At 24.6% G+C, this 26,425-nt stretch overlaps 1 protein-coding gene across 1 annotated transcript; it reads right to left on the reverse strand.

Moving 5' to 3' along the window:
• Positions 1 to 13,789: 13,789 nt before the first annotated feature.
• Positions 13,790 to 15,820, reverse strand: LOC145837062 (uncharacterized). The gene is made up of 5 exons (XM_082944827.1): positions 15,463 to 15,820; positions 15,269 to 15,385; positions 14,863 to 15,033; positions 14,397 to 14,493; positions 13,790 to 14,118 (listed from the first exon to the last, which is right to left on the reverse strand). The coding sequence occupies exons 1-5, from the start codon at positions 15,818 to 15,820 to the stop codon at positions 13,866 to 13,868; spliced, it is 996 nt and encodes a 331-aa protein (XP_082800953.1). The 3' UTR covers positions 13,790 to 13,865.
• Between the last annotated feature and the right edge of the window lie 10,605 nt (positions 15,821 to 26,425).

Here is a 26,425-nt window from a genome sequence, read left to right on the forward strand (position 1 = left end):
GGTTTTCATTTAAGGGGTACTAATAGTCATATAAAAGTTTAAAACTAATTAATCTCTTTAGTTATTGTCCGACTCATTACCATAAGATTTTTCAGTTTTCCCAGTTTGCTTTATTTTACTTTGAGAATCAACAAAGTGTTAATAGACGTTTCTAATATAACTAAAAAAAAATACTAATAACTTTAAAAAGCATATTTATGACTTTTTTCCCGGGTTTAAAGTTTACGTATAAAAGAACTAACAATACAGAAAGCTAGGCTAAAATGTTTCAATAAAGTATATACATTTTAAAACTAAACATCATTCATATTATAAGCGAAATGATAGCTTTGTTTCAAACTTAACAGCTCGTTTAGTTGATATATTCTATTAAATAAAAACAAAATTTAGTTTTTGTTGGTCAATTTAAATATCTAAAACAAAAATCTTTAACATTTAAATTTTCAATCTTTTGTTTTTAATCGATATTGTTATTAGCGTGTTTTTTAACTTTTAAATTAGTTAAATAACATTAAATGAAAAACTTAAAGTAAGATAGTTTAAACCGAAAAGCTAACAAGTTATTATTTTTAATAAATAAAGATTAATAAGTAATATAATAAAAATAAATTATAAATCTAACGTTTAATTTTGTCATGATCAAGTTGAAGATATGTATACAACGCCAGCTCAAAACTGTCTTGATGTTTACTTATTGCTCTTAAAAAGAACATTTTATCTCAGTTTAGTTTATTGACAATTAATCACAAGCTGAATCTTAATTAGACTTCAGAACATAAAACTTTATAACAAATTGCAGCGATGTTGTGTTGAGAATATTTTTAACTGTTTCAGCTAGGATATTATGTGAAATTATTAAAATAATCTATACTTTATAGTTATGCAGTAAGTAATTCAGATGTTTATTATAAGTAAAGTATATACATCTGTTGTTCTTTGTTTATTAATGTTTTTATAGTTCATTTTCAAATATAACTAATTCAGTTAGTAGAAAAATTTGGTATAAAATATTTTATGAAATGAAATTGTGTAAAAAAATTAAAAGCTCTCATTTTGTAAATACTCTCGTTAACGCGACTCACCTATACCATATCGTTTTATTTCTTAAAAGTAATTAAAGACAATTTTCAGTAATAGAACCGGTTGGTTTGCAATTTAAAAAGACTCTCCAACAAATCGAAAGTATAATCCACAATTCTGAATGGTTTTTGCTCGACGCCAGGACTAAGCACATTCAGCATTTCGACATGTCCTTATCAATGAGTAGGATTCCGTTCTATCGGCTTGAAAAGCTTCGGAAGTGCAAAAAGTTGATCAAATATTTCAGACGTTACGCGACGATAGCTGTGCCGAAAATCAGAATTCTCATGAGAGTAGTCGAGAAACTAGCAGCTAGTTTGAAGCTTATCAAAATCTATAGATCAAAGTTGCGCAAATCTGTGAAGAAAACGAAATCTGTTGTTAAAAACTTGGTGAAATTGAGTAAAAAGTTGAGGGGCAGAATCAAAGAAATGCTTGAATGTTTATCAACTTATAAGAAGGTGGAATATAAATTAAATAGGAGAATAGACAAATTTCAAACGTCATAATCAGTCGTAATTAAGTCATTGAAACTTGTGAACATTATAAATGAATATTTTCTGTCTATTGTTTTATAAGTTTTTCTTTTATTTTAAATAATCAGTTAAGCATGCTCTCGGCTTGTATACAATATATTACATGCAAGCTTTATAATCATTTTTGTATGCCTTATAAATTTATATAGTATAAATGAATATGCATATATATAATATTTGTTGTTATTAATTTATTTGTTTTACATCTCGTTGTAGGTCTGTTTAATGTGTATAAATTTTTATAAACTGCCCAATGTTAAGCATTTTTTGTTTTAACCATTGTATAATATAATTTATTTTAGTATTTATACTAAACTTACTATACTTGAACATGGATACGTTGTAAGATTTTTTCAAAATGGAATTCTACAAAAATTAACTTTTTTGGTTTCAAAACCAATTTTGTTAGTTAAGTTGTTACTACGGTTCTAAAATTGCTTAACAGAAAAAAAACCTAAGTTGCCTTATTAAAACAAGAAAAATCTGTATATCTAAACATTTACTTTTTATTTATTTTAATCCGAAACGCATTGAATTCTAAAAAAAGTTTTTGTAGCCAATGTTACATCTAGAAATAAATGTTTTTTTCTTGAAATTAAAAATAATCCTTTATTTTAACAAAAGTATAAATTTTTAATTTTAAAATGAAACAGAAATAAGTTTATTCGACATCAGAACACGATATAATTGCCTTAAAATCAAAAATAAAATAAGAGAACTTGAGTTACTATAAATAAAACAATGCTAAAACAAGTTCTATTACATTATTTTGCATGTCAAAGTTTGTTTTAGATTTTTTTTTATATTTTAATTAAATTTCTAACTAGAAAGATCCGTCATCTTTTACTAGTTTACAAATTATTTTTACAGATTTTGAGTTACTGCGTATTACTATTTCTTTCTATAATTCTAGTCTATAAAAACGTCTTATGTTTATGAAAATTTACTTAGTTTTTACGTTAAGTTTATTTGGGATGAGAGTAATACCCTGGATCGTAATAAAATTGAAAGTGCAAAACAAATTTACGTATTAAAAGCTTTGGTAGTTATTTAAACTATTACAGATGAATTATTTCAAAATGTAGATTTATCACTCCAATTAAACATTAAATCTTAAAGAATTGAAATTTAAGTAAAAGTATAAAGTTTTCAAAATTACTATGAAGCTGGAACTTAATACCAAATTAAAAAAAAATCCAAAATTTTTTTAACTATCATAGTGAAAGTCATTATACATGTTTTTTTTTAGCTGTAGTAAAGTTTCACTGTTTTCTTAAAACACGAATTAAAGCAAAAAAAAAGTTGTTTAAAGTCTTCAGATATGTCTACAAAGTACAAAGTTTATCGAAAACACTAATAAAAAACTAAACGTTTTGAACAATAGCTTTCGAGATTAAATATAAACTACTATTAATTTCTTATCATATAACATAATACACACACATTCTATACAACTTACAATTGACTTTAAGTAAAATCTTTTTCAAAATGTTTTTCCTTTTTTGCTGTTTAATACCTTAAATAAGGTAACTTATAAAACTGTTTCAATAGTAGATGAGTACAAATAGTTTGCAAAACAGCCTGAAAATATTTATAATATAACTGCATTGAAACAACATAGTATTTTTTATAAAAGATAAAACTAAATTAAGCTACTTAATACAAAGTTTAATAGTGTATAAATATAAATTAAGAATATAATTCTAGATCTAGTTTATAAAAAAAGCGATGTTGACAAACACCATTTACTCTGGATTCAACTATTAATTAATTCAGTTTTTGATTTTTTTTAAAATTGACATATTTTAGTTTTAAACGATACTACATTTACTCATAAAGCTCGTTTGCTCAGTTTAAAATAAAATTTTCAACTTTATACTACTTTAAAGTTGACAAACACTTATTTTAAAAAATTGTTAAGATAACTTTTTCTGTAAAAAAATAAACTGTTTATTCTAAACTTGTTTTCAAATTTAATACTTTATTTTTCTTCATCAATATTTATATCTTTTTATTATAATTTTAGTTTTAAAATTACTAATTAAAGTATTTGTTATTTTTAGGAATTTAGGTTTTAAATACAATAACCTGTCACCTAAGTACGCAATTTATAGGTACGTACTGCCGGTGTACTGCACTTTTTATCTAGAAAACGCTGTGGTTAAAATGCTATTTTATTCACTTTGAAAAAAAAACTGAAAGAAGTGAGCCAAAATTAACATATTAAAATATAAAATATAGTATATTAAACTTAAATAAATTAAAACAGAAAGTAAGTTACAAACTCCAAATTTGTATATAAAGTCAAATATTTAAAAATATATATCATAGTTTTCTTATTTAACAAAAAAAACGATCATTGTAGTTTAATTTTGCATATCCCATGAATCAAACGGTAGGAGTCTATCGCTTTTGCACGAAGACGCTTTTGCATGAGGGGTCACTTTTGCTAAAAGACACTTTTGAACAAAGGGTCACTTTTGCACGGTTTTAGTTTTTAATTTGATTAGTATAATTTCTTTTTAATTTTAGTATTTCTATTCATTTTATTTTCTATTAATTATTTTTTTTTTACTATCACTGTTACCCTTAACTCTTACCCTCGGTTGGTAACTTTTTTTTTCCTTTTGTTTTTTTTTGTAAGTTAATTTTTTACCTTTTTTTATCGTTGTTTTTTGTTAGTAACTCTAACTATTTATTTTTTTTTTAGTTTTTATTACCATATTCACTGTTACCCTCAGTCAATAACTTTTTTTTTTTAAGTAACTTATTTTTACTTATTTATTTTTCTTGTTTTTAGTTAACAATAATTTTATAAGCTTTTTTCTAATCATCATTTTACCCCTACCCTTACCCTCGGTCGGTAACTTGTTTTTTATTTTTATTTTTTATAAAGTTTTTTGATTATTTTTTTAGTCTATGCAAAAGTGACCCTCCGTTAAAAAGTGTCTTCGTGCAAAAGTGACCCTTTGTGCAAAAGTGTCTTCGTTGAAAAGTGTCTTCGTGCAAATTTGACTCGCTCCTGATTAAAACATAGGAACAAAAACATTAAGTCATGCAAAATTGAGATAAACAAAAAATTGAATGTGCAATTAACAGTAAATTACCCGATGGTTTAAACATAAGTGTAGAAAAAAGATATGAACTCTAAAACAAAATTTAATTTGAAATTTATAGAACAGTGCAATTGACATTTAAATACTCAATAAATTTAAATTATATTTTTAAATAGTAATTAAGCAGTGTAAAATCTTATAATCCTAAATTTTTTGAACAGTCAAAATTTGATAAAAGTATGATCAAAAATTTCACAAATTTTTAATTATATAGGATTCTAAAACAATTATATGTACTATGTAAACTTTAAACGTACAAGTATATAGAAAATAAATAGTAAAAAACTATGTTGGTTGAATATAAACATACATAGGTAAAATACTTTCATAAAAATATATTACTTCAACAAACACTCAAAACTTCTTATACACTTTTAACTTTTTTTTTTGTTTTTAAGGTTTAAGTTTTTATTTTTGGAGATTTTGCTTTGTTAAAATTACTTTATTTTAGTGGCTTCTAACGTGTTTGAATTAGGCTTAACATACCTAAATTTCCTAACTACGCACTGCCGGTTGGGTACGCACTTTTGCGCTGTGTTCAAAGTGCGTACCTAGTTAGCAGGTTACTGTACCAAGTTAAATTCTTTATTGTTGAACATCATTGAGTTGCCTTAAATACCTTGATGCAAGCAAGCTATTTCTGTTTAATTTCGGATTTACGACAAAGAAAAAGCAGTAAGAAATTTTAACCAATGATCAAAAGCGTAATTTGTTTTAACGAATACCTTGACTACTTACGGTATGAAAAAATAAATAACTATTAAGTATTAATATACATAGACAAGTTTTAACATAAATTTTGAAACAAATTGCAAGCAATTTAAAAAAAAAAAGTTACTGTTTTAACAAAACTATTACTCTTTAATTCACTAAACTTACATTGTAGTAACTTTTTGTAATAAATTTACAAAAGTAATCTCTATTTATGTATTTTAGGATTACTCAAGGTAACAAGAAACTGTTTGATGTAGTACTTCAATATTAATTATGGTTATGTTAAGTTATATAATCTAATTTTAAAGTAAAAACTATTTAACCTAAATAGTTTTCTTTAGATTTAAATTGCTTAAACCATCACAAAGCTTAACTTCAACAAGATGATATATTATTTTATGTATTTCTTATTACTTATAAATCTTTTGACATAAAATTGTTATTTTTAGAAAACTAAGCATTTAGTTTTTATTATTCTATCTACCTGTAAGAGTTTCTTTATTTATGTAATTTTTGATAAACACAACTAAAATACAGCACGATAGCAACAAAATAAACGTTAGTTTTTTACAATTTATTTAAAATGTTTTCAACAACATAATTTCTAGTAGTCAAACAAAAAAAGTTATACGTCATCAAATTCATACATGTGACTTTTAAGTGGATACGACTTTGCAATAACTTTCTCTCATTTCAATCGTACGATTATGCGCAGGAGTAAATTTTGTTTCTAGTTTTACCACAAAACAAAACAAATTAATTAATATTCTAATGAGTAATTAAAATAAAAAAAACAGAGTTGTAAACAGTAACAAGCGTTATCAGATTAAGTCATTATTATGATAAATTTATAGTAATGTAAAATTAATATGTTATGTGTTGTTTCCTAATTATTTCACTATAATTGGTAAAGTTATAAACACATACAAATTTTTAGATGTTTGTAAGATTGCCTCAAAACAATACAATAATTGGAAAAAAAAACTTTGTAGCTTACTACTAGTTGTATCATTAATTTTTTAGTTTAACAATTTTTAGTAACTTTTTTAAACATTAAGTTGATAAATACATACGATTTTAAGAAATCTTGCCTTGGCAGTACATACACATCTAATAAAAAAACATGTTTGTGTGCTAATTTTTTTATACTTTATTATTAGTTTTGTTTATTTACTGTTATTTAAAGTTCTACAAGGCATTTAAATAAGAGTTTGAAATGTTAGCAATAAAAGATCCTATCAAATACAGCAACTACAAAGACTAACTACATCTCATAAGTCTTTAATTTTACTGTTCACAATATTCACACAATATTATGAAAAACTAATCTGTGTTTGCATTGCGTGAAAGCTTGGTATTTACTCCTTTATAAAAATTTAGCTTGGTTTTATCAGATTTGTAGTAAATAGTTTATAAAAATAATAGTAGCTATAAACCTTGTAGTAATAGGTAGTTATAACCGATATTAAAACACTTCAAGACGAGTAATATTAAAAAGTTTTTTTTTTAGTTAAATAAAGTTTTGATTCAGATACAAACAGCTTAGAATTACTGTTTAGAATTATCAATTTATTTTAAATTTATATACTAATACTTCTACTTTATCACAACTACAAGATTATAAATGCAATATATATACAGAATTACTTCTACTTGGCAACCCTCTACCATAGATTTTTGTTTTTTTTTTATTAAATTTCACGAACAAAACTTTTAAAAATTGAATGAAAAAATCTCCACAAAAAGACCTTAAGAATTCAAAATATGTTTGTTTAAGTTTTTCTGCTCTACTTATTTTTAACCTTCAGTCCAAGTTAGCGCACATTTTACTTTCGAACAGCGCAAATGTTTCTCATTACCAAATCGTACGACCAACATGCTTTCAATTGTTGGCATTCAGCTTTTTGTTTGTACAGCCCCAAAGTGAATAGAAATTACAAGTTCAATGTTATAAATAATTCGTTTTTGTACTTTTAATGGTCATGACGTAAACTCTGTGTGGATTGCGTTTGTGGTTGTAAAATGATTAAAACATTTGGCCTGATGATTACACTTTTCTTGTTTCTATGCTAACGATAAATTTAAAGTAGAAAGTTGTTTAACGATTTCGGGTGTAGCACACTTCGAAAAGATTTTTCTTTTGGATTTTCTTAATATGAGCTTTTAAAATATACAAATTTTAATTCCATGTACAATATAAACAAAAAAGCAGTTTAACTTTTGTAGAACATAATTAAAATCATTTCATTAAAGCCATTTTTAAATTCATACACAGTTATTTCTTAAACCAATATATAATAAAACTTTTAAACACGTTTCATTCTAACATGAAATTTCTAACCCTAAATATGCAACTGGTAAGTCTAAAATGCTTTCATTACACCGCAAGTAGTTTCATAATTGCTTTTAGAAATATGTAACGATTTTGGCTGTGTTTTAATGTGAGTTTGTTCAATACATTTTCACTATTGGTAAAAACGCTTTAAGGTAAATTTAATTACTTTATACAACTTCTACTTTAAAAAACTCTGAAAGTTAAGAAAAACAAATAACATTACGCTCTGTTTTATTTTATGTTATTATTAAATACAGTAAATGTAAGCTTTAAGTGTTTTAAACTAAAACATTTTAGTATACGTTTTAAAATAAACTTAATTTCACTTAAAAGTATATTTATGAAGAAAGTTTGCTTGTAAATATCAACAAACTAAATTTAAATACAAGAATATAAATAACTTTTTTTCTAGAAGTGTAAATTGTATCAAGGACATTGTTAATTACAAAATTAAAATAAATATAACAATAAAAAAGAGACATGTTATAAGTGAATTTCTAAGAATAGAAAAAAATTTTATCAAAAAAGAAATATTAATTGGTTTATAAAACTAATTTTTGCTAAAATATTTTAAAACTTTAATTTAAACTATAATCTTTAATCTAAACTTAGATTTTTCATTAAAATTCAATTATACAGATATTTAAAATAACATTTTTAAAATGCAATGAAGAACTTGGTAATAACACACATCTAAGCCTAAATCAAACTTTATGCAATATAAAAAGTGTTAGTACTTAAATTTTATAAAAATTTTAAGAACGCAAAACAGTATCGACAAACTTATTGATAACAAAAATAATGAAATAGAACTTGTTGTAAATAAATAATTAAATAGTTTTGACTCTGTTAACACTAAATAACAAATTTATATGCGTAAAAACTGCATCTATAAGCAAAAATGTAAGAAAAGCATAAGTCATATAATTTAGAAATAATGATTTATTAAAATAGAAAAAATATTTTTTCCAGTTATTTGTTAGGTTAAGCTATATTTTTTTTTTAAATATCTCAAACAAAAGTTGAGTTATTGGCTTTTTTGTAAATGATAATGTCATTTAATAATATAAAACTTATTTCAAAGAATTGTGATTGATATATCTAGGTGTTTTATAATCACTAGAAGTTAGTATTAAGTTAGCAATATTGAACAGTAGAAATATTAGCATTTTAAACTTATACATATGCTCTGATAGTAGTGGGTCAATTAGCTGTAAACCAAAAAAATCTGCAAAATTGCAACCATTCTGTTCAATGAAGACAATTTAAAGATAAGTTAATTGTTTACTTTAATTTTACATCGATATGTTTTTAAAAATTTTTAGTGTTTTGATAATGCAAATTTTTGTTTAAAAGTATTTATAGTATAGCAATTAGTAAGAGTAGAATCATATATTTATATATTTTTTAAATTAATTTCTAATCAGTAAAGACAATGGGTAGTTATCAAATATGACCGAAGGGATGCTTTTGCACGAAGAAATTTTTGCAAGGGTTGAAAACTTTTGATTTTGTTAATTATTTTTTTACTACAACTTTTACCTCTTACCGTTGGTCGGTAACTTTTCATTTTATTCATAAGTTTATTTTTGTTTTATTTCTTTTCTACTATCACTGTTACCCCTTACCATTGGTCGGTATGTTTTTCTTATGTTTATTTTGTAATTCTTTTTACTCTCGTGCAAAAATGACTCTCTGGCAAAAGTGAACCATCCTCAAAGACAAACTTTGCTACGGCTCAAAATTCATAACCTAGTAACTTCAAAATTAATATAAAATGACTCACTATTTATTTATTCCAACATAGTAAATTGATATTACTAAGAAGTATTATAGTATTTTTTTTTAAAGTTTTATCTACTAAGCTTGATAACTATAAAACTAATAAGCAAATCAAGTCTTTATTTAAAATATTCAACAAAAAAAAAATTAACAATTGAATTATAAATAATAATAGCGTCCTCATTTTAAATATATTCATTTAGCTTGATTCCTGCTAATCTGAAAGAAAATATTAAACAGTTTTATCATGATGGTAAACTTGGATACAAGCCTACATGTACTTTTGATTTTTCAGCCTATTTAAAAAACTAAGAGTAATTAAATTATTTTGTTCTGTATTAAAGGAATAATAAAGTTTAAATAAACCTGAAGATTATCATTTAAAGATATTTATTTAAATTAATTTTATAATTAAATTCTTTAATTTTATTTATTACTTTTTTCAGTATGAAAGCGTGATTAACAGGTTTTTGCACTTATTCAACAATTAAAAAAACCTTAGCCTGCTCATTTTGCTTTGTAAATTAATTTTTTTCATGCGTTTTATTATTTTTTTTTTAGAACTATTTAAGAAAAATAAAAAAAAACTTTTTTGGAAAATAAATTGTATATCTTTAAAAGACATCTTAGTAGATCAGTTGAAGCTAAGAGTTACAACTTAAGAATTAAACTAGAAATCTAAACAATTGAGATTTTAAATATTTTGAGTATGATAATTTTAATATATCTATTTGTTACATTATATTAAGGTATATAGTAGTTTAATACTGACTACCTATTTTAATTAGTTACTTTTTTTACATTAAAGTTAAAAGAAACTAATGTTAGATTTAATATATAAAAATTCAGTTTAAAGACTTTTTTATACTATATATCTGTACCAGTTAAATAGTTTCCAATTGTATTTTTCAAAACATTAAATTATTAAAATAAAAATTCAATGTTTGCGCAGGATATAAGTTTAATGTGTTATTTGGTAGGTTACTAAAAAAATCTTTTTTTGTCAAGTTGAGGTTGACCCCGGACATTTTGCAGTTTCCTTGCAAAACTTCGGGTTAATTTGCAATAATTGTTTAAAACCTTCAGCTATTTTGTGTATAGTTAAAAAGTTATTTCTATAAAAATTATGCTTTTTTTAACAAAGATAATAAATAAGTCTTTTTGTTATTATCAAAGTTTTGTTCAGTTCTCATCTAATAAAAAAAGCTTAAGTAAGTTAACTCTTAATTAGATATTTGTTTTTACTACTAGCTTGTCTAATTTATCATATACTCAGTACAAAAAAATTAATACAGAGCTTTTGCTTTAAAAGTATGGGAATTCTGTAACAAATAGATATAATAAAATTATTAGGAAAATAAGAATTAGAACTCTTGACTATAGATCATAAATTATAAGAGGAAATTATTTAGATTAGATGAATAATAAAACTTTTGTTGAGTTAAATTCCGTATTAAAAACTTGAGCTAGTTTATTACTCTTTATACACAACTTTTTTAAACTAAAATCTTTACAGAAAATTTTTAAAGATAAAAAACTTGCTTATTCTTTTTTACCAGTTTCTAAAATTTTAAATGTAGAATCAACAGACTGATTTAAAGATTGCCAACATAAATTGAGCAATATATAATACAATAAAATAGTTTTAGTTTGATTTTTTTAAATTGAAAATTTTTTTAAGCTAGAAAAGGTAAATATATCAATTGTAACACCATTGTTGAAGTTTTAAAGTTTTTTTAGAGTACATTCAGGGTTGCCACTCGGTCAGGAAAAGTCAGGAAATCAGGAAAAGTCAGGAAAAATTTAATAAAATTACAAAAGTCAGGAAAAAATGGGGGGTTTTAAAAAAAAGTCAGGAAAAGTCAGGAAATTTGATAAATTAAAAAAATGTCAGATTTTGTCAGTTTAAATTTACAAAATTTATTGTTTTCCGAAGCCTTCAAATGGTAAAAACTAATTAAAGTCCTTTAAAATCAGAAAAAAAATACAAAATTTTCCTAGAAAATTATAAAAATATTTAATTTTATTTCCAATGCTTTCATCTGGTATAAATTAGTAAAATATCCTTTACAAAACTGCAAAAATTTTCTATTAACATATTGAACAAGTACCCTACTTGAACAAGCAGATTTTGTAAGCTTTTTAGTATTGATGATCTGTAGCAAGGACACTTCCATAGTGAAACTGTGATATATACACAAAAGTTTATCTAGCATAACTTTAAATTCAAAGTGTTTTTTGTTTAAGTAAATAATTGAGTTTTTTACAACTAAGCAGCTAGTTTAGTATTTTATGTAACAATTTAATGTGTATACTTTACCTCTTTATAATTTTTTCAAAGTTGTTTAAATTTATAAAATAAGTTATAAGAGAGGTATATGCCAAGATTAAGTTTACTTAATACTTGTATTTTTTGTAGAGTAACTTAAGTTTTTAAAGTAAATAAGAGTATAACTTATTTGTTACAAATTTTATACTAAATGATAGGAGTAAATATTTTATAAATGAATGTAAAAATAAATGAGTGCCAAAAGAAAAGAAATGAAGCCCATAAGTTGTGGCTTGATTTATAGAAAAGATTCTCTTCAACAAGTGTAGGGGTAGCAGATGAGAGCGATTTAAATAAAATGAGGCAAATGATTTTATCTGCCAAGAAAATGAAGCGGAATGCAGTTTAGATGAAGGAAACCATATCTTCATTTGATGAAGAGGTTGAAGTGCTAATAAAAAAACGGAGAAAATAAATTTTAGTACATACATTTAAGAAAACAGTATTTTATTAAGTTCTTTATTGTTTTGATGTTTTAACTATAAAAGTTCGTTATTGTTCGAGTTGTTAAAGCTCCTTATTGATTTAAGGTTTTAATTGTAAAAGTTCTTTATATGTCGTTTCGTTTATTTAGATACATTTATGCTAGGCAATGCTAAAAAATTGTGTCTTTTTTCAGACAAACTCTGTTTATAAGGTAATAATACAAGTATTTTGCTGATAGAGCTGTTTATTACAAATTCATACACAGATGGTTTAAGTGGTGTACTGGAAGTTTGATGATAGAATTCAGCAAAAAACTGTTGTTTTTAACCTGTATTAAAATTAGATTGAAAGCTTTATATAGTTTCAAGTGTTAAATTTTGTATTTTAGAGTAAGTTTAATTTAAGAGTTTGATTTAGAAAAGTCAGGAAAACTTTTGTAAAAAGTCAGGAAAAGTCAGGAATTTTTTCTCAGCTTGATCAGTGGCAACCATGTACATTAACCTTCTCTTAAATATTTAAAAAGCTTTTGAGCGTAATAGCATTCAAAATGCACTTGCTTATACATATGTAATAGAAATGAGTTTAAAAATTTATCGTATGCAATTAAGTTAATTTTTTTTCAAAGTTTTTAATTTGTAAAATGTTTGATTAACATACTCTCGTTTGCTTAACAACATATATTGCCAAGTAAAATATATGTTTTTCAAACTTATTACATATTGTTTTTTAATTGTTCTTAAGTTTTGACGCAAAGCTTAGTATTCTAAGTGAGAAGCTAAAATTCAAATAGTAACTACCTCAGTTATACAATAAAAATAAATAACATTTAGCTTGTTTTTTCAACATATACTTTTTTTTAGAAGTTTTGAAGCTTAAAAAACTTTAGCTAATTTTACTTACGACCTAATTTACAAGAATAAAGCTTTTACTGAACTTTGATTTAAAAATTTTAAATTGCCATGTTTATTATTTCAGCTAATTAACAGATAATGTGTTGCTAAAAATTAAGCTAGCAAGTTTCCGGCTACTTCCAATTGATAAAATAAATATGCATATTTTATATATGGTACTCTGTTGAGTTTAGCGTCTTAAGAAAATTAAAATAACGTTTGAATTAAAAATTTGTGTATATAAGTTTTGCTTTTTTTTAATTGTGTAGTTCAGGTTTTAATCTGTTATTATATTTAAAAAAAAAAAAAAAAACTCTAGTATTTCAGAGAATTGCAACCAACAAAATTTAATTAAACTGCATATATTGTTTTACTTTATTTAAACAAGATAGTTGTACAGATTTATTAAAAAAAGTTTAAACTTTATACAAAAATATTACTGAAACTGTTCTTTATTTAAAGTTTATTTTAAAACAAAATAAAATCACGAGAAAGTACACAGCACTTTAGTGACAGACTAGTATCTAGAAAACAAGTAAATAGAAATTAAAAACATGTTTACAGAAAACATTGATAATACTTGTATTTGTAATAAAATTTTAGATAATGACAATAACTTTTAAAACATTTAGATTTTTTAAAAAATACACATTATTCTTATTGGCATATAAATTTGTAGGTATAGCTTTCCGATAGGTTCTCAAACCTCCCGAATTCTCCTTCACTATTTTCACGACAATAAAACGCAAGGTAGTCGTATCCGCTTCCAGAATTCGGCCGTCCTGGAACCCAATTAATTTGAAAGTTAGAATCTAAAACACTTCCATCTGCTTTCACCCATTCTCTACCATATCTTTTGATTCCAGTCCAAATAAAACCACTTGTGACTCCGTATTTCTTGCACAACTCTCTGTAAATACAGTAACTGTCTTTTCGCATTAAATTATGAAATAAAAGTAAATAAAACCTAAAATTTGTTTCGACCAAGTAAAATATCATGCATATAAGTATTTGAACTTGTTAAATGCTTAGACAAGTATTAATTATACAATATTAAACTTGAAAATTAAAATTTGTATATACATAAAAAGTATATTTACTATAACCATTATTTACAAAAGTCTATCTGTAGTGAAAAGTGTAAACACTATTGTTAATTAATTTATTAAATAACTTTAAACAACTCACTGTCGTTTCTTTGTTGTTTCTATGTCGTCAATCAGAAGCCTTCTTCCAATTTCTACGCATTGCTTGTTTGCTGATTCCCAACTAGCACTAATTAGCTCTGATTTTTATTAAATTGTAGTAATTATTTACATTAATGTCAAATTGTGTCAAAATACTGTCAATTAAAAACAAAACATTATAAATAAGTATTTGGTAAAATAAAACTTATTTTGAAAATTTTCTTGTTAAACATTTAGATTAATAGTTTTTCGCAAACGTTAATAATTTTAAACAAATTAAGATAAACATGTATTTAAAAAATCATTAAAATGATTTTTTTTTTAAACTTTATAAGCTTTAAAAAGTTGCTTTTTAAGTTTAGTTTTTATATAATTTTAACGTTTTAAGTAACTAAACTTCTATTAAACAGATCGCAACAAGAAATAGTATAAAAAAAATGGATAAAAAATACAAATGTTAAACTAACCACACTTAAACGGGTCAGATCTGAAACTTAGAATCCAATTTCCACTCAGACAGTTTCTGTTAGTTTCGCCCACTGCAGTGAATGGATCGCACGAAAGTTCAATTGACGAATTGTGGGATATTTTATCGGGAATTTTCGGGTGGATGTTTAAAATTGGTGGCACGTGACATTCTATTAATAATTGTTTGTATTTACAACGCTTTCTTAGTAAAACTATTTTGTAAAACATTAATTTTAAAATATAATTTTTTCCAAATATTTTAGTAGATAAAAGTTTAATATTTTTCGCTAAATGCCTCATCTATATTAAAACACATCTTGTAAGGTTGATTATAGTACTCTTTAGATTTTTTAAATGACAGTTAAAATATAATTTTAAAGTACAAATTAAAAGCAATAGATAAACCTGAAAGAGTGTAAGTGATGTCGGAAATTGTAGAAATTTCATTGGATTGCTTGTCCAAAACTTTTTTAAAGTGTTTTGCTTTTCTTTCCTGGCTAAGAACTGAGCTAGCTACTTGATCTAATAACAAGTAAAAAACATATTTCATTTTGAAAATTTATACAACTATTCTAATGCTTAATGTAATAAAAACGAACCATTCAATTGTACGATCAAATCATGCAACTTGTTGATATTTTCTTCCTGCTTCGACGCAGTCCGATTTATTTCACCGATCGTTTCCCTCAGCTTTGTATTTTCTCCCTCCAATAATCCCATCCTCATCTCAATTTTGACCATTTTATCGCTCAACATCTCGCCCACGTCCGAGCCCCTTTCGCCCTTTTCTCCCTTCGGCCCCCTGGCCCCCATTTTTCCCCGTTGAACCGGGTTTTGGGGGTTTTGGGGGTCGGAAGGTTGATTGCCGCAAATTGAAAATTGGTGGCAACTGTCGGCAGAAACGAGGAAAATTTCGATCAAAAAAATCCAAGTTAGTAAAACTACTTTCATGTTCATCGTTTCAAATGTTTTGTGAGGAAATTGAATAGAGCTCGTGTTTATATACTCTTTCTAAGTGCTTGCTCGCACGCGATAAGGAAATTTGTTGCCAAGAATGTTAAAAGCTTTCATTCAAAAAAACCTCAAAAACATTTTGTTTTTATAAAAAGTTTTTTTCAATTGGAATTAGCGGTGAAACTTTCTACAATGTTTTATTGTTATCAACTCAGCAAAGTAGTTGACAAAAGGTTAGCTGAAATAAAATACAATACAAGCCTTTAGTAAACAAAAAAACAATATTGACTTAAGTAAAAACATTTCCTTTTAGTCGAAACAGCGGTTCAAATATTTCTTTTGCTCACGCAACAATTGCACTGAAGCTTACAAAAATGTATAGCTTTCACGAGGGAGGAAGTAATTTTAATAAAAGTTTATAATTAGCTAACATTACTTGTTTTTTAAAAAATCTTCAAAGTTATATACGGATGATCCGAAAAAAAGGTCTAAGTGAAAAAAAAATTAAATCATTTAATAATAACTTAATTCTTTAGTTATAACTAGTTGATATAAAACCTGTATTCTTTATTTAGAAATATAAACTTTTTATTTTCTTCACTTTCTACCGAGAAAATTAAAATTTTACTTCTAGTCAAGTTTTCTTTTATGTTATATGTATGTTAGAAATAACAATAGATTTAAAAAACAATGCTTTGGAAAAAAACAAAATAAATAAAAAAATGTGTTTGGAAAAACAAATCTCGAATTGTTAACCGTTTGTTGTTTTTGATTTTTCATGAACTTTTTAAACATTAGTTTATTTTAGAGTTTTTATTACTCTGTGCTTTTGTGTATATAATATGTAAAGGTTTCAATTTTTTTCTTTAAAATATTGCATTAGATATTAAACACAAAATAATGCTTTCTAACACTTATTAACAAAATTTTTATTAGAAAAACAATGCAGCTTATACGACATTAATGTTTTAATTTAATACTACAAGTTATAACTTGAGTTTTGATTTATTTACCAAGTTGTTTTGTATTAATAACAAATGTAGTGAAACATAGTGGTATCTAACAACGATATACTTAATAAACTTTTAATAAATAATATTGACAAAAAAATTAACATAAAGAAATTAATATTCGTTAAGTTTTAATAACAAATGGAATATTTCAGCTTAGTACTCTAGATTTATGTTAAGTCCAGTAAAACAATAAGTAAATATATTCGTATAAAAAGAAAACTGTTTTTTTTTTATCAAAATTAAATACAATTGTTCTTAACCATTTTCTTTCATAAAACTCATCAAAAAACTCACTCACAAAACAATCAATTCGTTGCCAAAAATTTCAAAAGGTTTTTGATGGAACAACTTAAAAATAACTTGGTTTTTATAACGCAGGTATTTTGTATGTATCTGTTTTAAAAAATTATTTTTCACGTTTAAAAATTTAAACACCCAAAAAAAGCTAGACAGTAGCAATAATTTTTTAAAAGACAAACCTTTAATGTTTTACTTTTATTTTTAGAAAATAGTAAGTTGTTTAACTTCGTTTAGTACTCTCTCATTCGTTTACCACATAGAAGTTATGTTTGAAAAATTTTAATTTTCTTAAATGGTAAACACAGTCATTTAGTTTCGTCTGGAGAAGAGTTTTTCTGTTTTGTATTAAAAAGAAAACGTTTTAAATCTTACATATTTTGTTCCTACTTTAAACATGAAAAATATTATTTACACGTTATAAATGTTTTTTAAGCAAGTACAGAAGTTTTATTATTTGACTAAATAAAATAGTGCTTTTGTATTAATAAAACTATACTATGCATACTGTTGTATAATAGTGTCAAAAACAGTTTTATTTTAAATAATATAATCAACATTTGTCAAGATTTACTAGATAATTTGAAAATTTTAGCATCAAAATTAAGTTTAGTAGCTTTAGTAAGATTTTGGTACTTAAAAATTTTATACTCTTTCAACTACCTAAGTATTTTTTTTTTCTAAAAATTTCTGCCAAGAATATCAAAAACTTTTTATCAGAAAATCTCAAAAATATTTAAAGTATATCAAGTTAGTTGGTTAATTTTAGCGATCTACCAAATCTGAGTCTTAATTTAAAATTAAGATTCGGCCGAATCCGAATCTCAATTTTGAAATTTGGATCCGGCCAAATCCGAATCCGAGTCCGAATCCGAATATTTAAATACTTGGAATCCAAAAGACTTAATTTTTATTTAAATACAATATAATACGTATCATATAATTACTCATTTCAAAAAAAAAAGGTTTGAACAATATTTCTAGCATGTTAATATATAAATACTTTTTTTTTAAATAATTAATTTTAAAAGCGAAAAAATAAAGATAAACAATTGTGTTGCTGGAAACAAAATTAAGCTACATACAAAAAACTTAGTATCAATATATTGATGTCTATGCAAGCAACACTAACAATTAAGTTGTACTTTTCTTATGCAAAATAAATAATAGACTTTAATAAATGCTTAAAGAAAAAAAACGAGCTACACAAAAAATTTAAAAGACCTAACGTTTAACTTAAGACTTAGTTTTTTTGTAACCATAAACCAATTAAAGCATAAACTTTTGCAAGTGTTCATATTTATAAAACAAAATGCAGTTGAAAAAACATGGAGCCGCAATATATTGAAATTTAATACAAATTGCAGTAAGGGCCTTAAAAAGAATAGGAATTACAGTTGTAATAAAAAGTTTTTAAATTCCACTTAAGATTACACTTTTACCGTAACAAAAAAAGAAGTATAAATTATTTTAAGCAACTGTTTAAAAATATAAAACGAACTACAATAGCAAAACATGTCTCTGTTATACTACAAAAGACTATTCTTGTTTTTTTAAGCTATAGTGGATAAATAAAAGTTTTTCGCCGTTCTTTGGAAGCAATCGATCGCGCTTATGCTCGTAAAAGTTCCCAGTTTCAGAAAAAAAATCTTTCAGAATACATAGAAGATGATGGTGCAGATTTTTCCAGATTTTTAGTAAAATTGTCAAATTCCAGGGTTACAGGTTTTTTTGGCAACCTTGTAAAGAGAATGAAATAACTGAAATTATAATTATAGATTTTGTTTTAATAACAGCCTTTCACTTCAAAAATTAGAATATTAAATAAAATAAAAAAATACTTAAAATTTGTGAGCTATGGATGTTGGCCTACCAACATACAAAGTTTCAGTTGGGTCGGGTTGACTGTCTGTGGGTAGATTTTCAACCTAACCTTTTGTAACCTGCAGACGGGTGACTTTTTATCACGTTTTTACTTAGGACCCTTAGGTATTTGTATTACTTAAGTTGGACATAACAAACATAAAATGTTTTTATACTTAATTATTATACTGTATCAGCGAATTTTATCTATCAATACTCACTAAATTTTTTTCTAGGGTTTCGAGTTTAGAGACTTTCCACACTGTGTACTGTTTTATGTTGAATGTTTTAATTTAATTTTAAAGTGTTTTTGATAAACTTTAAAGACATATCTGAAGACTTAAAGTATTTTTTTTCTCTAATTCGTAATTAAACAAAAAAGTAAAGTCTTACCATAATTAAAATAACTATATATATATTACTTTTAACTATGATACTAAAAACTATTTTAGACATTTTTTAAATGGTATAAAATTCCAGCTTATTAGCAATTTCGCAAACTTTATATGTTTAATTAAATTTTAATTCTTATAGATTTAATTTTCAATTAGAATGATAAATCTATCTTTAAAATAATTCATCTGTAAATAGTTTAAATTACAACTAAAACATTTTTTTTCTATTATTTATATTTGTTTAGCACTTTAAAATTGATTACGATCGTATTACTCTCGTTCTCACTAAACTTTATGTAAAAACTAAGTAAATTTTCATAAGTAAAAGACGTTATATAGACTAAAGTTGTAGACAAAATAATAATACGCCTACGCAGTAACTTAACTACATATGTTGTAAAATACACAACTAATTAAAATGACAAGTAAATAACAAAAAAGGTTGTCGTTTTACTTAGTTGTGTTTTTACAAATGATTTAGTTTCACTTTATTTATTTTATGTTTAGTTAACTAGTAAGTGTATAGTATTTTGACAAGAGAATTTGTTAATTCCGAAAGCGCTTATGTTTTTATAATGAAAAAATTTGTTTGTCTTGAAATCTGATGATACCTAATTACATTTAAAGGTCTATCAACATTTGAATTATTACAGTTAATTTGTGAACTTCATTGAAAGATACAATTTAAGCAGACCTACAACGAGATGTAAAACAAATAAAATAATAATAATAAATATTATCTACAGATATAATTTTTTAAACTAGATAAATTTAAAAAGCTCACATAAATTATAATGTATGCAAGCAAAGAGTATAATAAACTGATCATTTAAAATAAATAAAAAACATTTAATTTGTAGATTTAACGACTTAATAACGATAAAATTTTCAATTTTAGACCGGTTGTATCTTGTTTATCCTCCAATTTAATTTATATTCAACTTTCTTATAGGCTGATAAAGTATCAAGCATTTCGTTGATTCTACCTCTCAACTTTTTACCCAGCTTTACTAAGACATCAACGACAAATTTCGTTTTCTTCTCAATTTTGCGCAACTGTCTTCTATAGATTTTGATAAGTTTCAAACTAGCTGCTAGTTTTTCGACTACTCTCATGAGAATTCTGATTTTCGGCACAACTATCTTTGCGTAACGTCTGAAATACTTGATCAACTTTTTGCACTTCCGAAGCTTTTTAAGTCGATAGAACGGAATCCTCGTGACGGATAAGGACGCGACGAAATGGTGAATGTGCTTAGTCCTGGCGTCGAGCAAAAACCATTCAGAATTGCGGATTATACTTTCGATTTGTTGGAGAGTCTTTTTAAATTGCAAATCAACCTATCCATCACTGAAAATTGACTTTAATTGCCTTCAAGAAATAAAACGGTGTGATATGATTAATAGCCGCGTTAACTTAATTGTTAACAGAATGCAAGCTTTAGTGTTTGTACACAATTTTATTTCATTTGTTCTTTTAAACAAGATTTTGATACAAACTAACTGTTTTTTTTGAATTTTTATTTCTGGTTTAAAGAATATTAACTATAATAAACATTGAAAAACAAAAACAACAGAAGTATATACTTTATTTGTACTATACATCATTATTTACTATATAACTGTAAAACAAAAGTAAATTTAACTAATTTTTCTGAATATAATAACTTAAAATGACTAAAAGTATTCTCAACATACCATTGTAGCTTTTTGTGATAAAGATTTAAATTTTAGAGTATAATTAAGATTTGGCTTGTGTTTAATCCTTTATAAACTACAATTAGATAAAATGTTTTTATTAAGAGCTATAACTAAACATCAAGACAGTTTTGTGCTGTCATTGTATACATTTCTTCAATTTGATTATGACAAAATTAAATGTTAGATTTAAACTACTATAATTACTATAATAACTTGTTAGCTTTACGGCTTAAACTTTTATACCTTTAAGTTTTATAATATAGTGTCATTTAACTAACTTAATATTTAAAAAAATACGATTACAACAGTGTTTACTAAAAACAATAGTTTTAAAACACGAACTTTAAAAACTTTTGTTAAGAAATTAAAGTTGACCTACGAAAACTAGTTTTTATTTTATTTAATAGAATATATTAACTATGGAAGTGTAAAATTTGATACACAGCCGTAATATTTTTACTTGAAATATAAAATAATATTTAGTTTTAAAATGTATGTACTTCATTAAAACCTCTCAACCTAGTTTTTCTGCATTCTTAGTATTTTTTGAATATAAACTTCAACCCAAGTAAAAAAGTCTAAAGTATCGTTTTCAAAGTTATTTGTGTTTGTTTGAATTATATTAGTATCGTCTAACAATATTTTGTTGATTCTGATTACAAAATAAATTAAACTAGCAAGTGAAAATCGAAAACCTTGTCTTAATGATTCCGTTACTAACTTAAAAGATTAATTTGTTTTAAACTTTTATATGAGTGTTAGTACCCTTAAAATACAAATGAACAAATTTATATAAGACAAAACTTACGGCAGGTTATATGAAATACTTTTATTGCAATATAGGAATATTTTAGAAAATTAATTTGTGGAGCTATTTTGTTAAAAAATTCTTTTTCAATTTATTTAAAAATCAGTTTACTTAAAAAATACTTAAACTATTAACAAGTTGTTATATAGTTAAAATGAAAATAAACCGCATAAACGTTTAACACTCAACAAACTTTACAGACATTAATTAATTTGTTTAATTAAATGAACAAGTTCTGAAACAAAAAGGCCTAGTTTCTAAAACATTTGAGTGAAATCGAAAACCTAAGATTACCAACTACGTATTATCATATCTGAATCAAAAAATAGAACAGTACTTAAAAAAAAATTAAATGCAGTTTTAAAGCACGCTTTAACAAAAGTGCGTAATTTTCGCGAGTACTGCGCACTTACTCCCTTTAAAATTACTATTTTGTCTTTTTGCTGGCTTGTTTACCATTAAGTGCGTTTTTCAATGTATAATGTTCAAAAATTTTTTTTTTTTTAATTCACATGATGCTGAATTCATACAACTCCAGCATTAAGCTAGCTGTTCGAAAAAATTAGTATTGAAAACTTGTACATGTCTAAGTAAAGCTGTCAGATTGAACTTGCAGCTACAAAACTACAAAAATTTTGAATAAAAATTATAGAAAAATAACTTATCGGGAAAATTAACGACGGTCAGTAATAATCGAGCTGTCTTTTTTTGTAGGACTTCATGTCTACAAAACATTTTATAAAGCTAACATAATTAGTTTCATATTATTTCAAAGTTTAATTTCTTTGCTTTAAAGTAAACTGTTTTTATTTAGTTTTGGGGTGGTACAACCGAAGCCGGGCCCCATTAAAAGCAAATTCTATAATAGCTAAATCCCATTTCTTGTTAGAGCAACAACTCTATCGTTCGACGTGTAGCCCGTTAGTATACATTGTTAACAAAGTATATTGCTAAATATTTAAATATTTAGTGATTGAATTTAGGATTGAAATAAAGGCATTATCTAATTTGAAATATTAAATCAAATTTAAATTATACTTCAAAATTACGCGAGTCCATTAAATGTTACTCGCTCAAAAATATTTAGCTAACATTTAAATATTAGGAAAAAGACTGTAATAAGCCTACCCCAACAAAATTAGAACGTTTGAAAGATTGTAGAGTTGTATTTATTTAAATTAAAAACGAACAGAAGGATTGTTGCATTACAAGTTGTGAAATTTAAAACTGATTATTGTTGCGAAGAAAAAGAAGTTTTTTAAAAATTTTAGTTAGGTGAGATACCAATAATTTAATAATGTTTTTGGTATCTAGTGCTTGTCACAAATTTTACTGTTATACTGAATGACGTTAATCCGTTAATCTAATTAGTACATTACCTTTTAAAGTTTATTTAAAAGTCACAGAGATATTTATACTTGAACACTTAAAGTTTTATCTTATATTACTAAATTATAAAGGTGTTACAAATTAATACTAAACAATTATCAGTTTATTAAACACTTTTACACGCTAAACAGACCTACAATGAATACATTACGTATAAATAAGTGACAATAAAAATTACTACAATAATAGTTATCATTATAAAAACTATTTATATGTTCATTGAAAAAGAAATTATTTTAGCGCTAGCATATTACTATATTGTATACAAGCCAAGAATGTGCTAAACTAAACATTTCAATTTTATAAATAGTGATAAAAAAAAAGTCATACATTATCTTTTTTTAAGTTTTGGTAATTACGTTTGGCTATGATAAGTTTTAAACCGTTTCCAAACAAATTTATCTTTTTATTCACCTTATACTCAACTTTATTACAAAATGATAAAAATTCAAGCACTTCTTCAATTCTACTTCTAAACTTATCACCTAATCTTCCTAAGTCATAAACGACAGATTTCGTTTTCTTAACGCGTTTACCAAAATACACTCTATAGATTTTGATAAGCTTTAAATCAGTCGTTAGCTTTTCGATTGTTCTCAACAGATTGTTTCCGATTATTGGCACAACTATTGAAACGTACCGCCTTAAAAATTTAATCAACTTTTTGCATTTCCGAAGCCTTTCACGCCTGTAGTACGGGAATTTTTTCTTTGACGAAAGTGGTTGAAACGGTATCTGTATTTTGTTCTGTCGTAAAAGAGGAACCACTCAGCGTTGCAGATTATACTTTCGATTTGCTGGAGATAAGTTTTAAATTTAAAGTCAATATTTACCATTAGTGACTAAAAACTGTTATTATTTCCTTTTAGAAATAAATGTTACGGTTTGGGCAAGCCACATAAACTAAACTAATTAAAGAACATTAAAAAAATGTTTAGAACTTTTAATATATAACTATTTTATTATCATTTATTTTTATTATTATTACTATAATTTTATTATTATTAATGTTTAGAATTTTAGAAAAAATGTATAAAATTTTTAGTGAAAATTGTTGTTAGCGTGTTTTTTAACTATTAAATTAGCTAAATTACATTATATTAATAAAGTTAAAGTAATAAAAGTTTAAGCTTTAAGGCTAAAAATTTTATAAAAAATAATAAATCTTTATAAAAGAAACCTAGTAAGTAAAACATAAAAAATAAACTAGAAATATAACGTTTAATTATGTCATAATCATATTGAAGAAATGTAAACAACGCCAGCTCAAAACTGTCTTGATTTATCATATCGCTCATAAATTGTACATTTTATCCAATTTTCGATTATTAAAAATTAATCAAAAGCCAAATCCCAATTACACTTTTAAATATAAATAATTGTCACGAAATGCTACAAAGGGTATGTTATGCATATTTTTAGTCATTTTTAGCTATCATATATAGTAAAATTTAAAAAAATGCATCTAAAACAATATTTCCTAAGAAAAATTAGAAAATTTCTAAAAAGTTTAATTTAGTCGTGTTACATTCTTACAATAGCACACAGTTTGACGTTATAGTATTACTATAATGATTAGTGTTTTGCAAAAAATGAATGAGTTAAAGATTTTTTCAATCGTTATGTACTTTCTACGGGTTTTTACTTATACTTTTTACTCGATAAAATATTAAACAAAAGTTAAGAAATTGACGTAACAATTTATTACAGCGCTTTTTAAATCATTTAAACAATTTAAATACCAATAAAGTTAAATACATTAAATAAAACATTTAATCAAGTAAATCAAACACATTATTAAAACATTTATAATTTTAGTTTTTATTTTGAAATTTATCGTAATACTTTATTTAGTTTAATCACTTTAGTTTGAGTTGTAAATTGTTACATACTTTTAATAAATTCAAGCTACTGACGTGTTTTGTTATTTTGTAAATAAGTTTTTTAAATTATAAAAATCTTTCCAAACATTGTAAACTAACTACTTTCAAAAATTTTGCTTTAAAAAGTAAACTACCTAAATTATGCAATTATTTTTTTTGTAAAACTAAAATTTAAAATTTTACCCGTTTATAAAAATGTGTCAAATATTTGTTTTTTGCGCTCTTTGAAAAATCCACAAGTTCTGTTTGCTTTTAGCATGTTAGTCTGTATAAAGTTAAAGTCTCATATACGACTGTGTAACAAATATTTCTATAACTTTTTCCTTTTTATGTCTATCTAAAAACTCAAGTGTATGCTAGTTCAAGTCTTAAACAAATTTTACGCAATGCAAGTATAACGTTAGTATTTGATATTAAGTTAAATGACTATTTATTCCAATAAAGTGATAGCAAATGTTGTTATGTCAGTTAAATAAATGCAATTGCGTTTCATAACTTTATAAAGTTGTTTTTTTTTCAGAATTAGTTTTTTGTTACAGTTATAACTACTCGTGAAATAAATAAACTTAGAACTATGTTTATTTTTATTTGTTAGCTTTGATTTATGTAGTATTTGTTTTAGTTTAGAGTATGTGTATTTAAATTTTGATTGAAAAAAGTAATCTATGATTTACTTTTTTATGATAAAATTAAATTTAAGTTAGTAGTTTTTTTCCATTTCATTAAAAAAATTTAATCTATATGTAACCATTCATTTTTTTATTTTTTTTAGAAATAAGTTTTTTAATAATCGTTAAAACAAATTTTGCTTTTGGATACAATTTTTTTTAAACAAACTTAGTTAAACTGTCTTAAATATTTATTCTATTTAGAAACTTTTCTCTGAACGTATCTTTTATTTAGATAATTTATAAACCTTAACCTTTATATATCGATTTTGTTCAATTAAACCAAACAATAAAACATACAGCAATGTTTGTTCAACATTGTGTAGTTTAAATCGTTTTCAGTCTTAAAAAAGCTGGTAAATAAACGTGTTTAGTCGCACTATCTTGTGCTTTAAACTTTATTAGATAACCAAAAACTTTTAAGAATTTACATTTCAAAAGTTAAGTAATAATGTCTATCAGTATTTTACAAAAAGTAGAAGTATCTTGATGATTGAAAAATTTGCTTATTAAATTAAAAAAAAGAATTTTTAAACACTACAAGAAAACTTAATTGTATATTGTAAAAGATTTAAGAAAGTCAAGCTGTTT

Source organism: Thalia democratica, chromosome 5 (assembly GCF_965202585.1).
Source record: "Thalia democratica chromosome 5, ktThaDemo2.hap1.1, whole genome shotgun sequence".
Lineage (NCBI taxonomy): Eukaryota > Metazoa > Chordata > Thaliacea > Salpida > Salpidae > Thalia > Thalia democratica.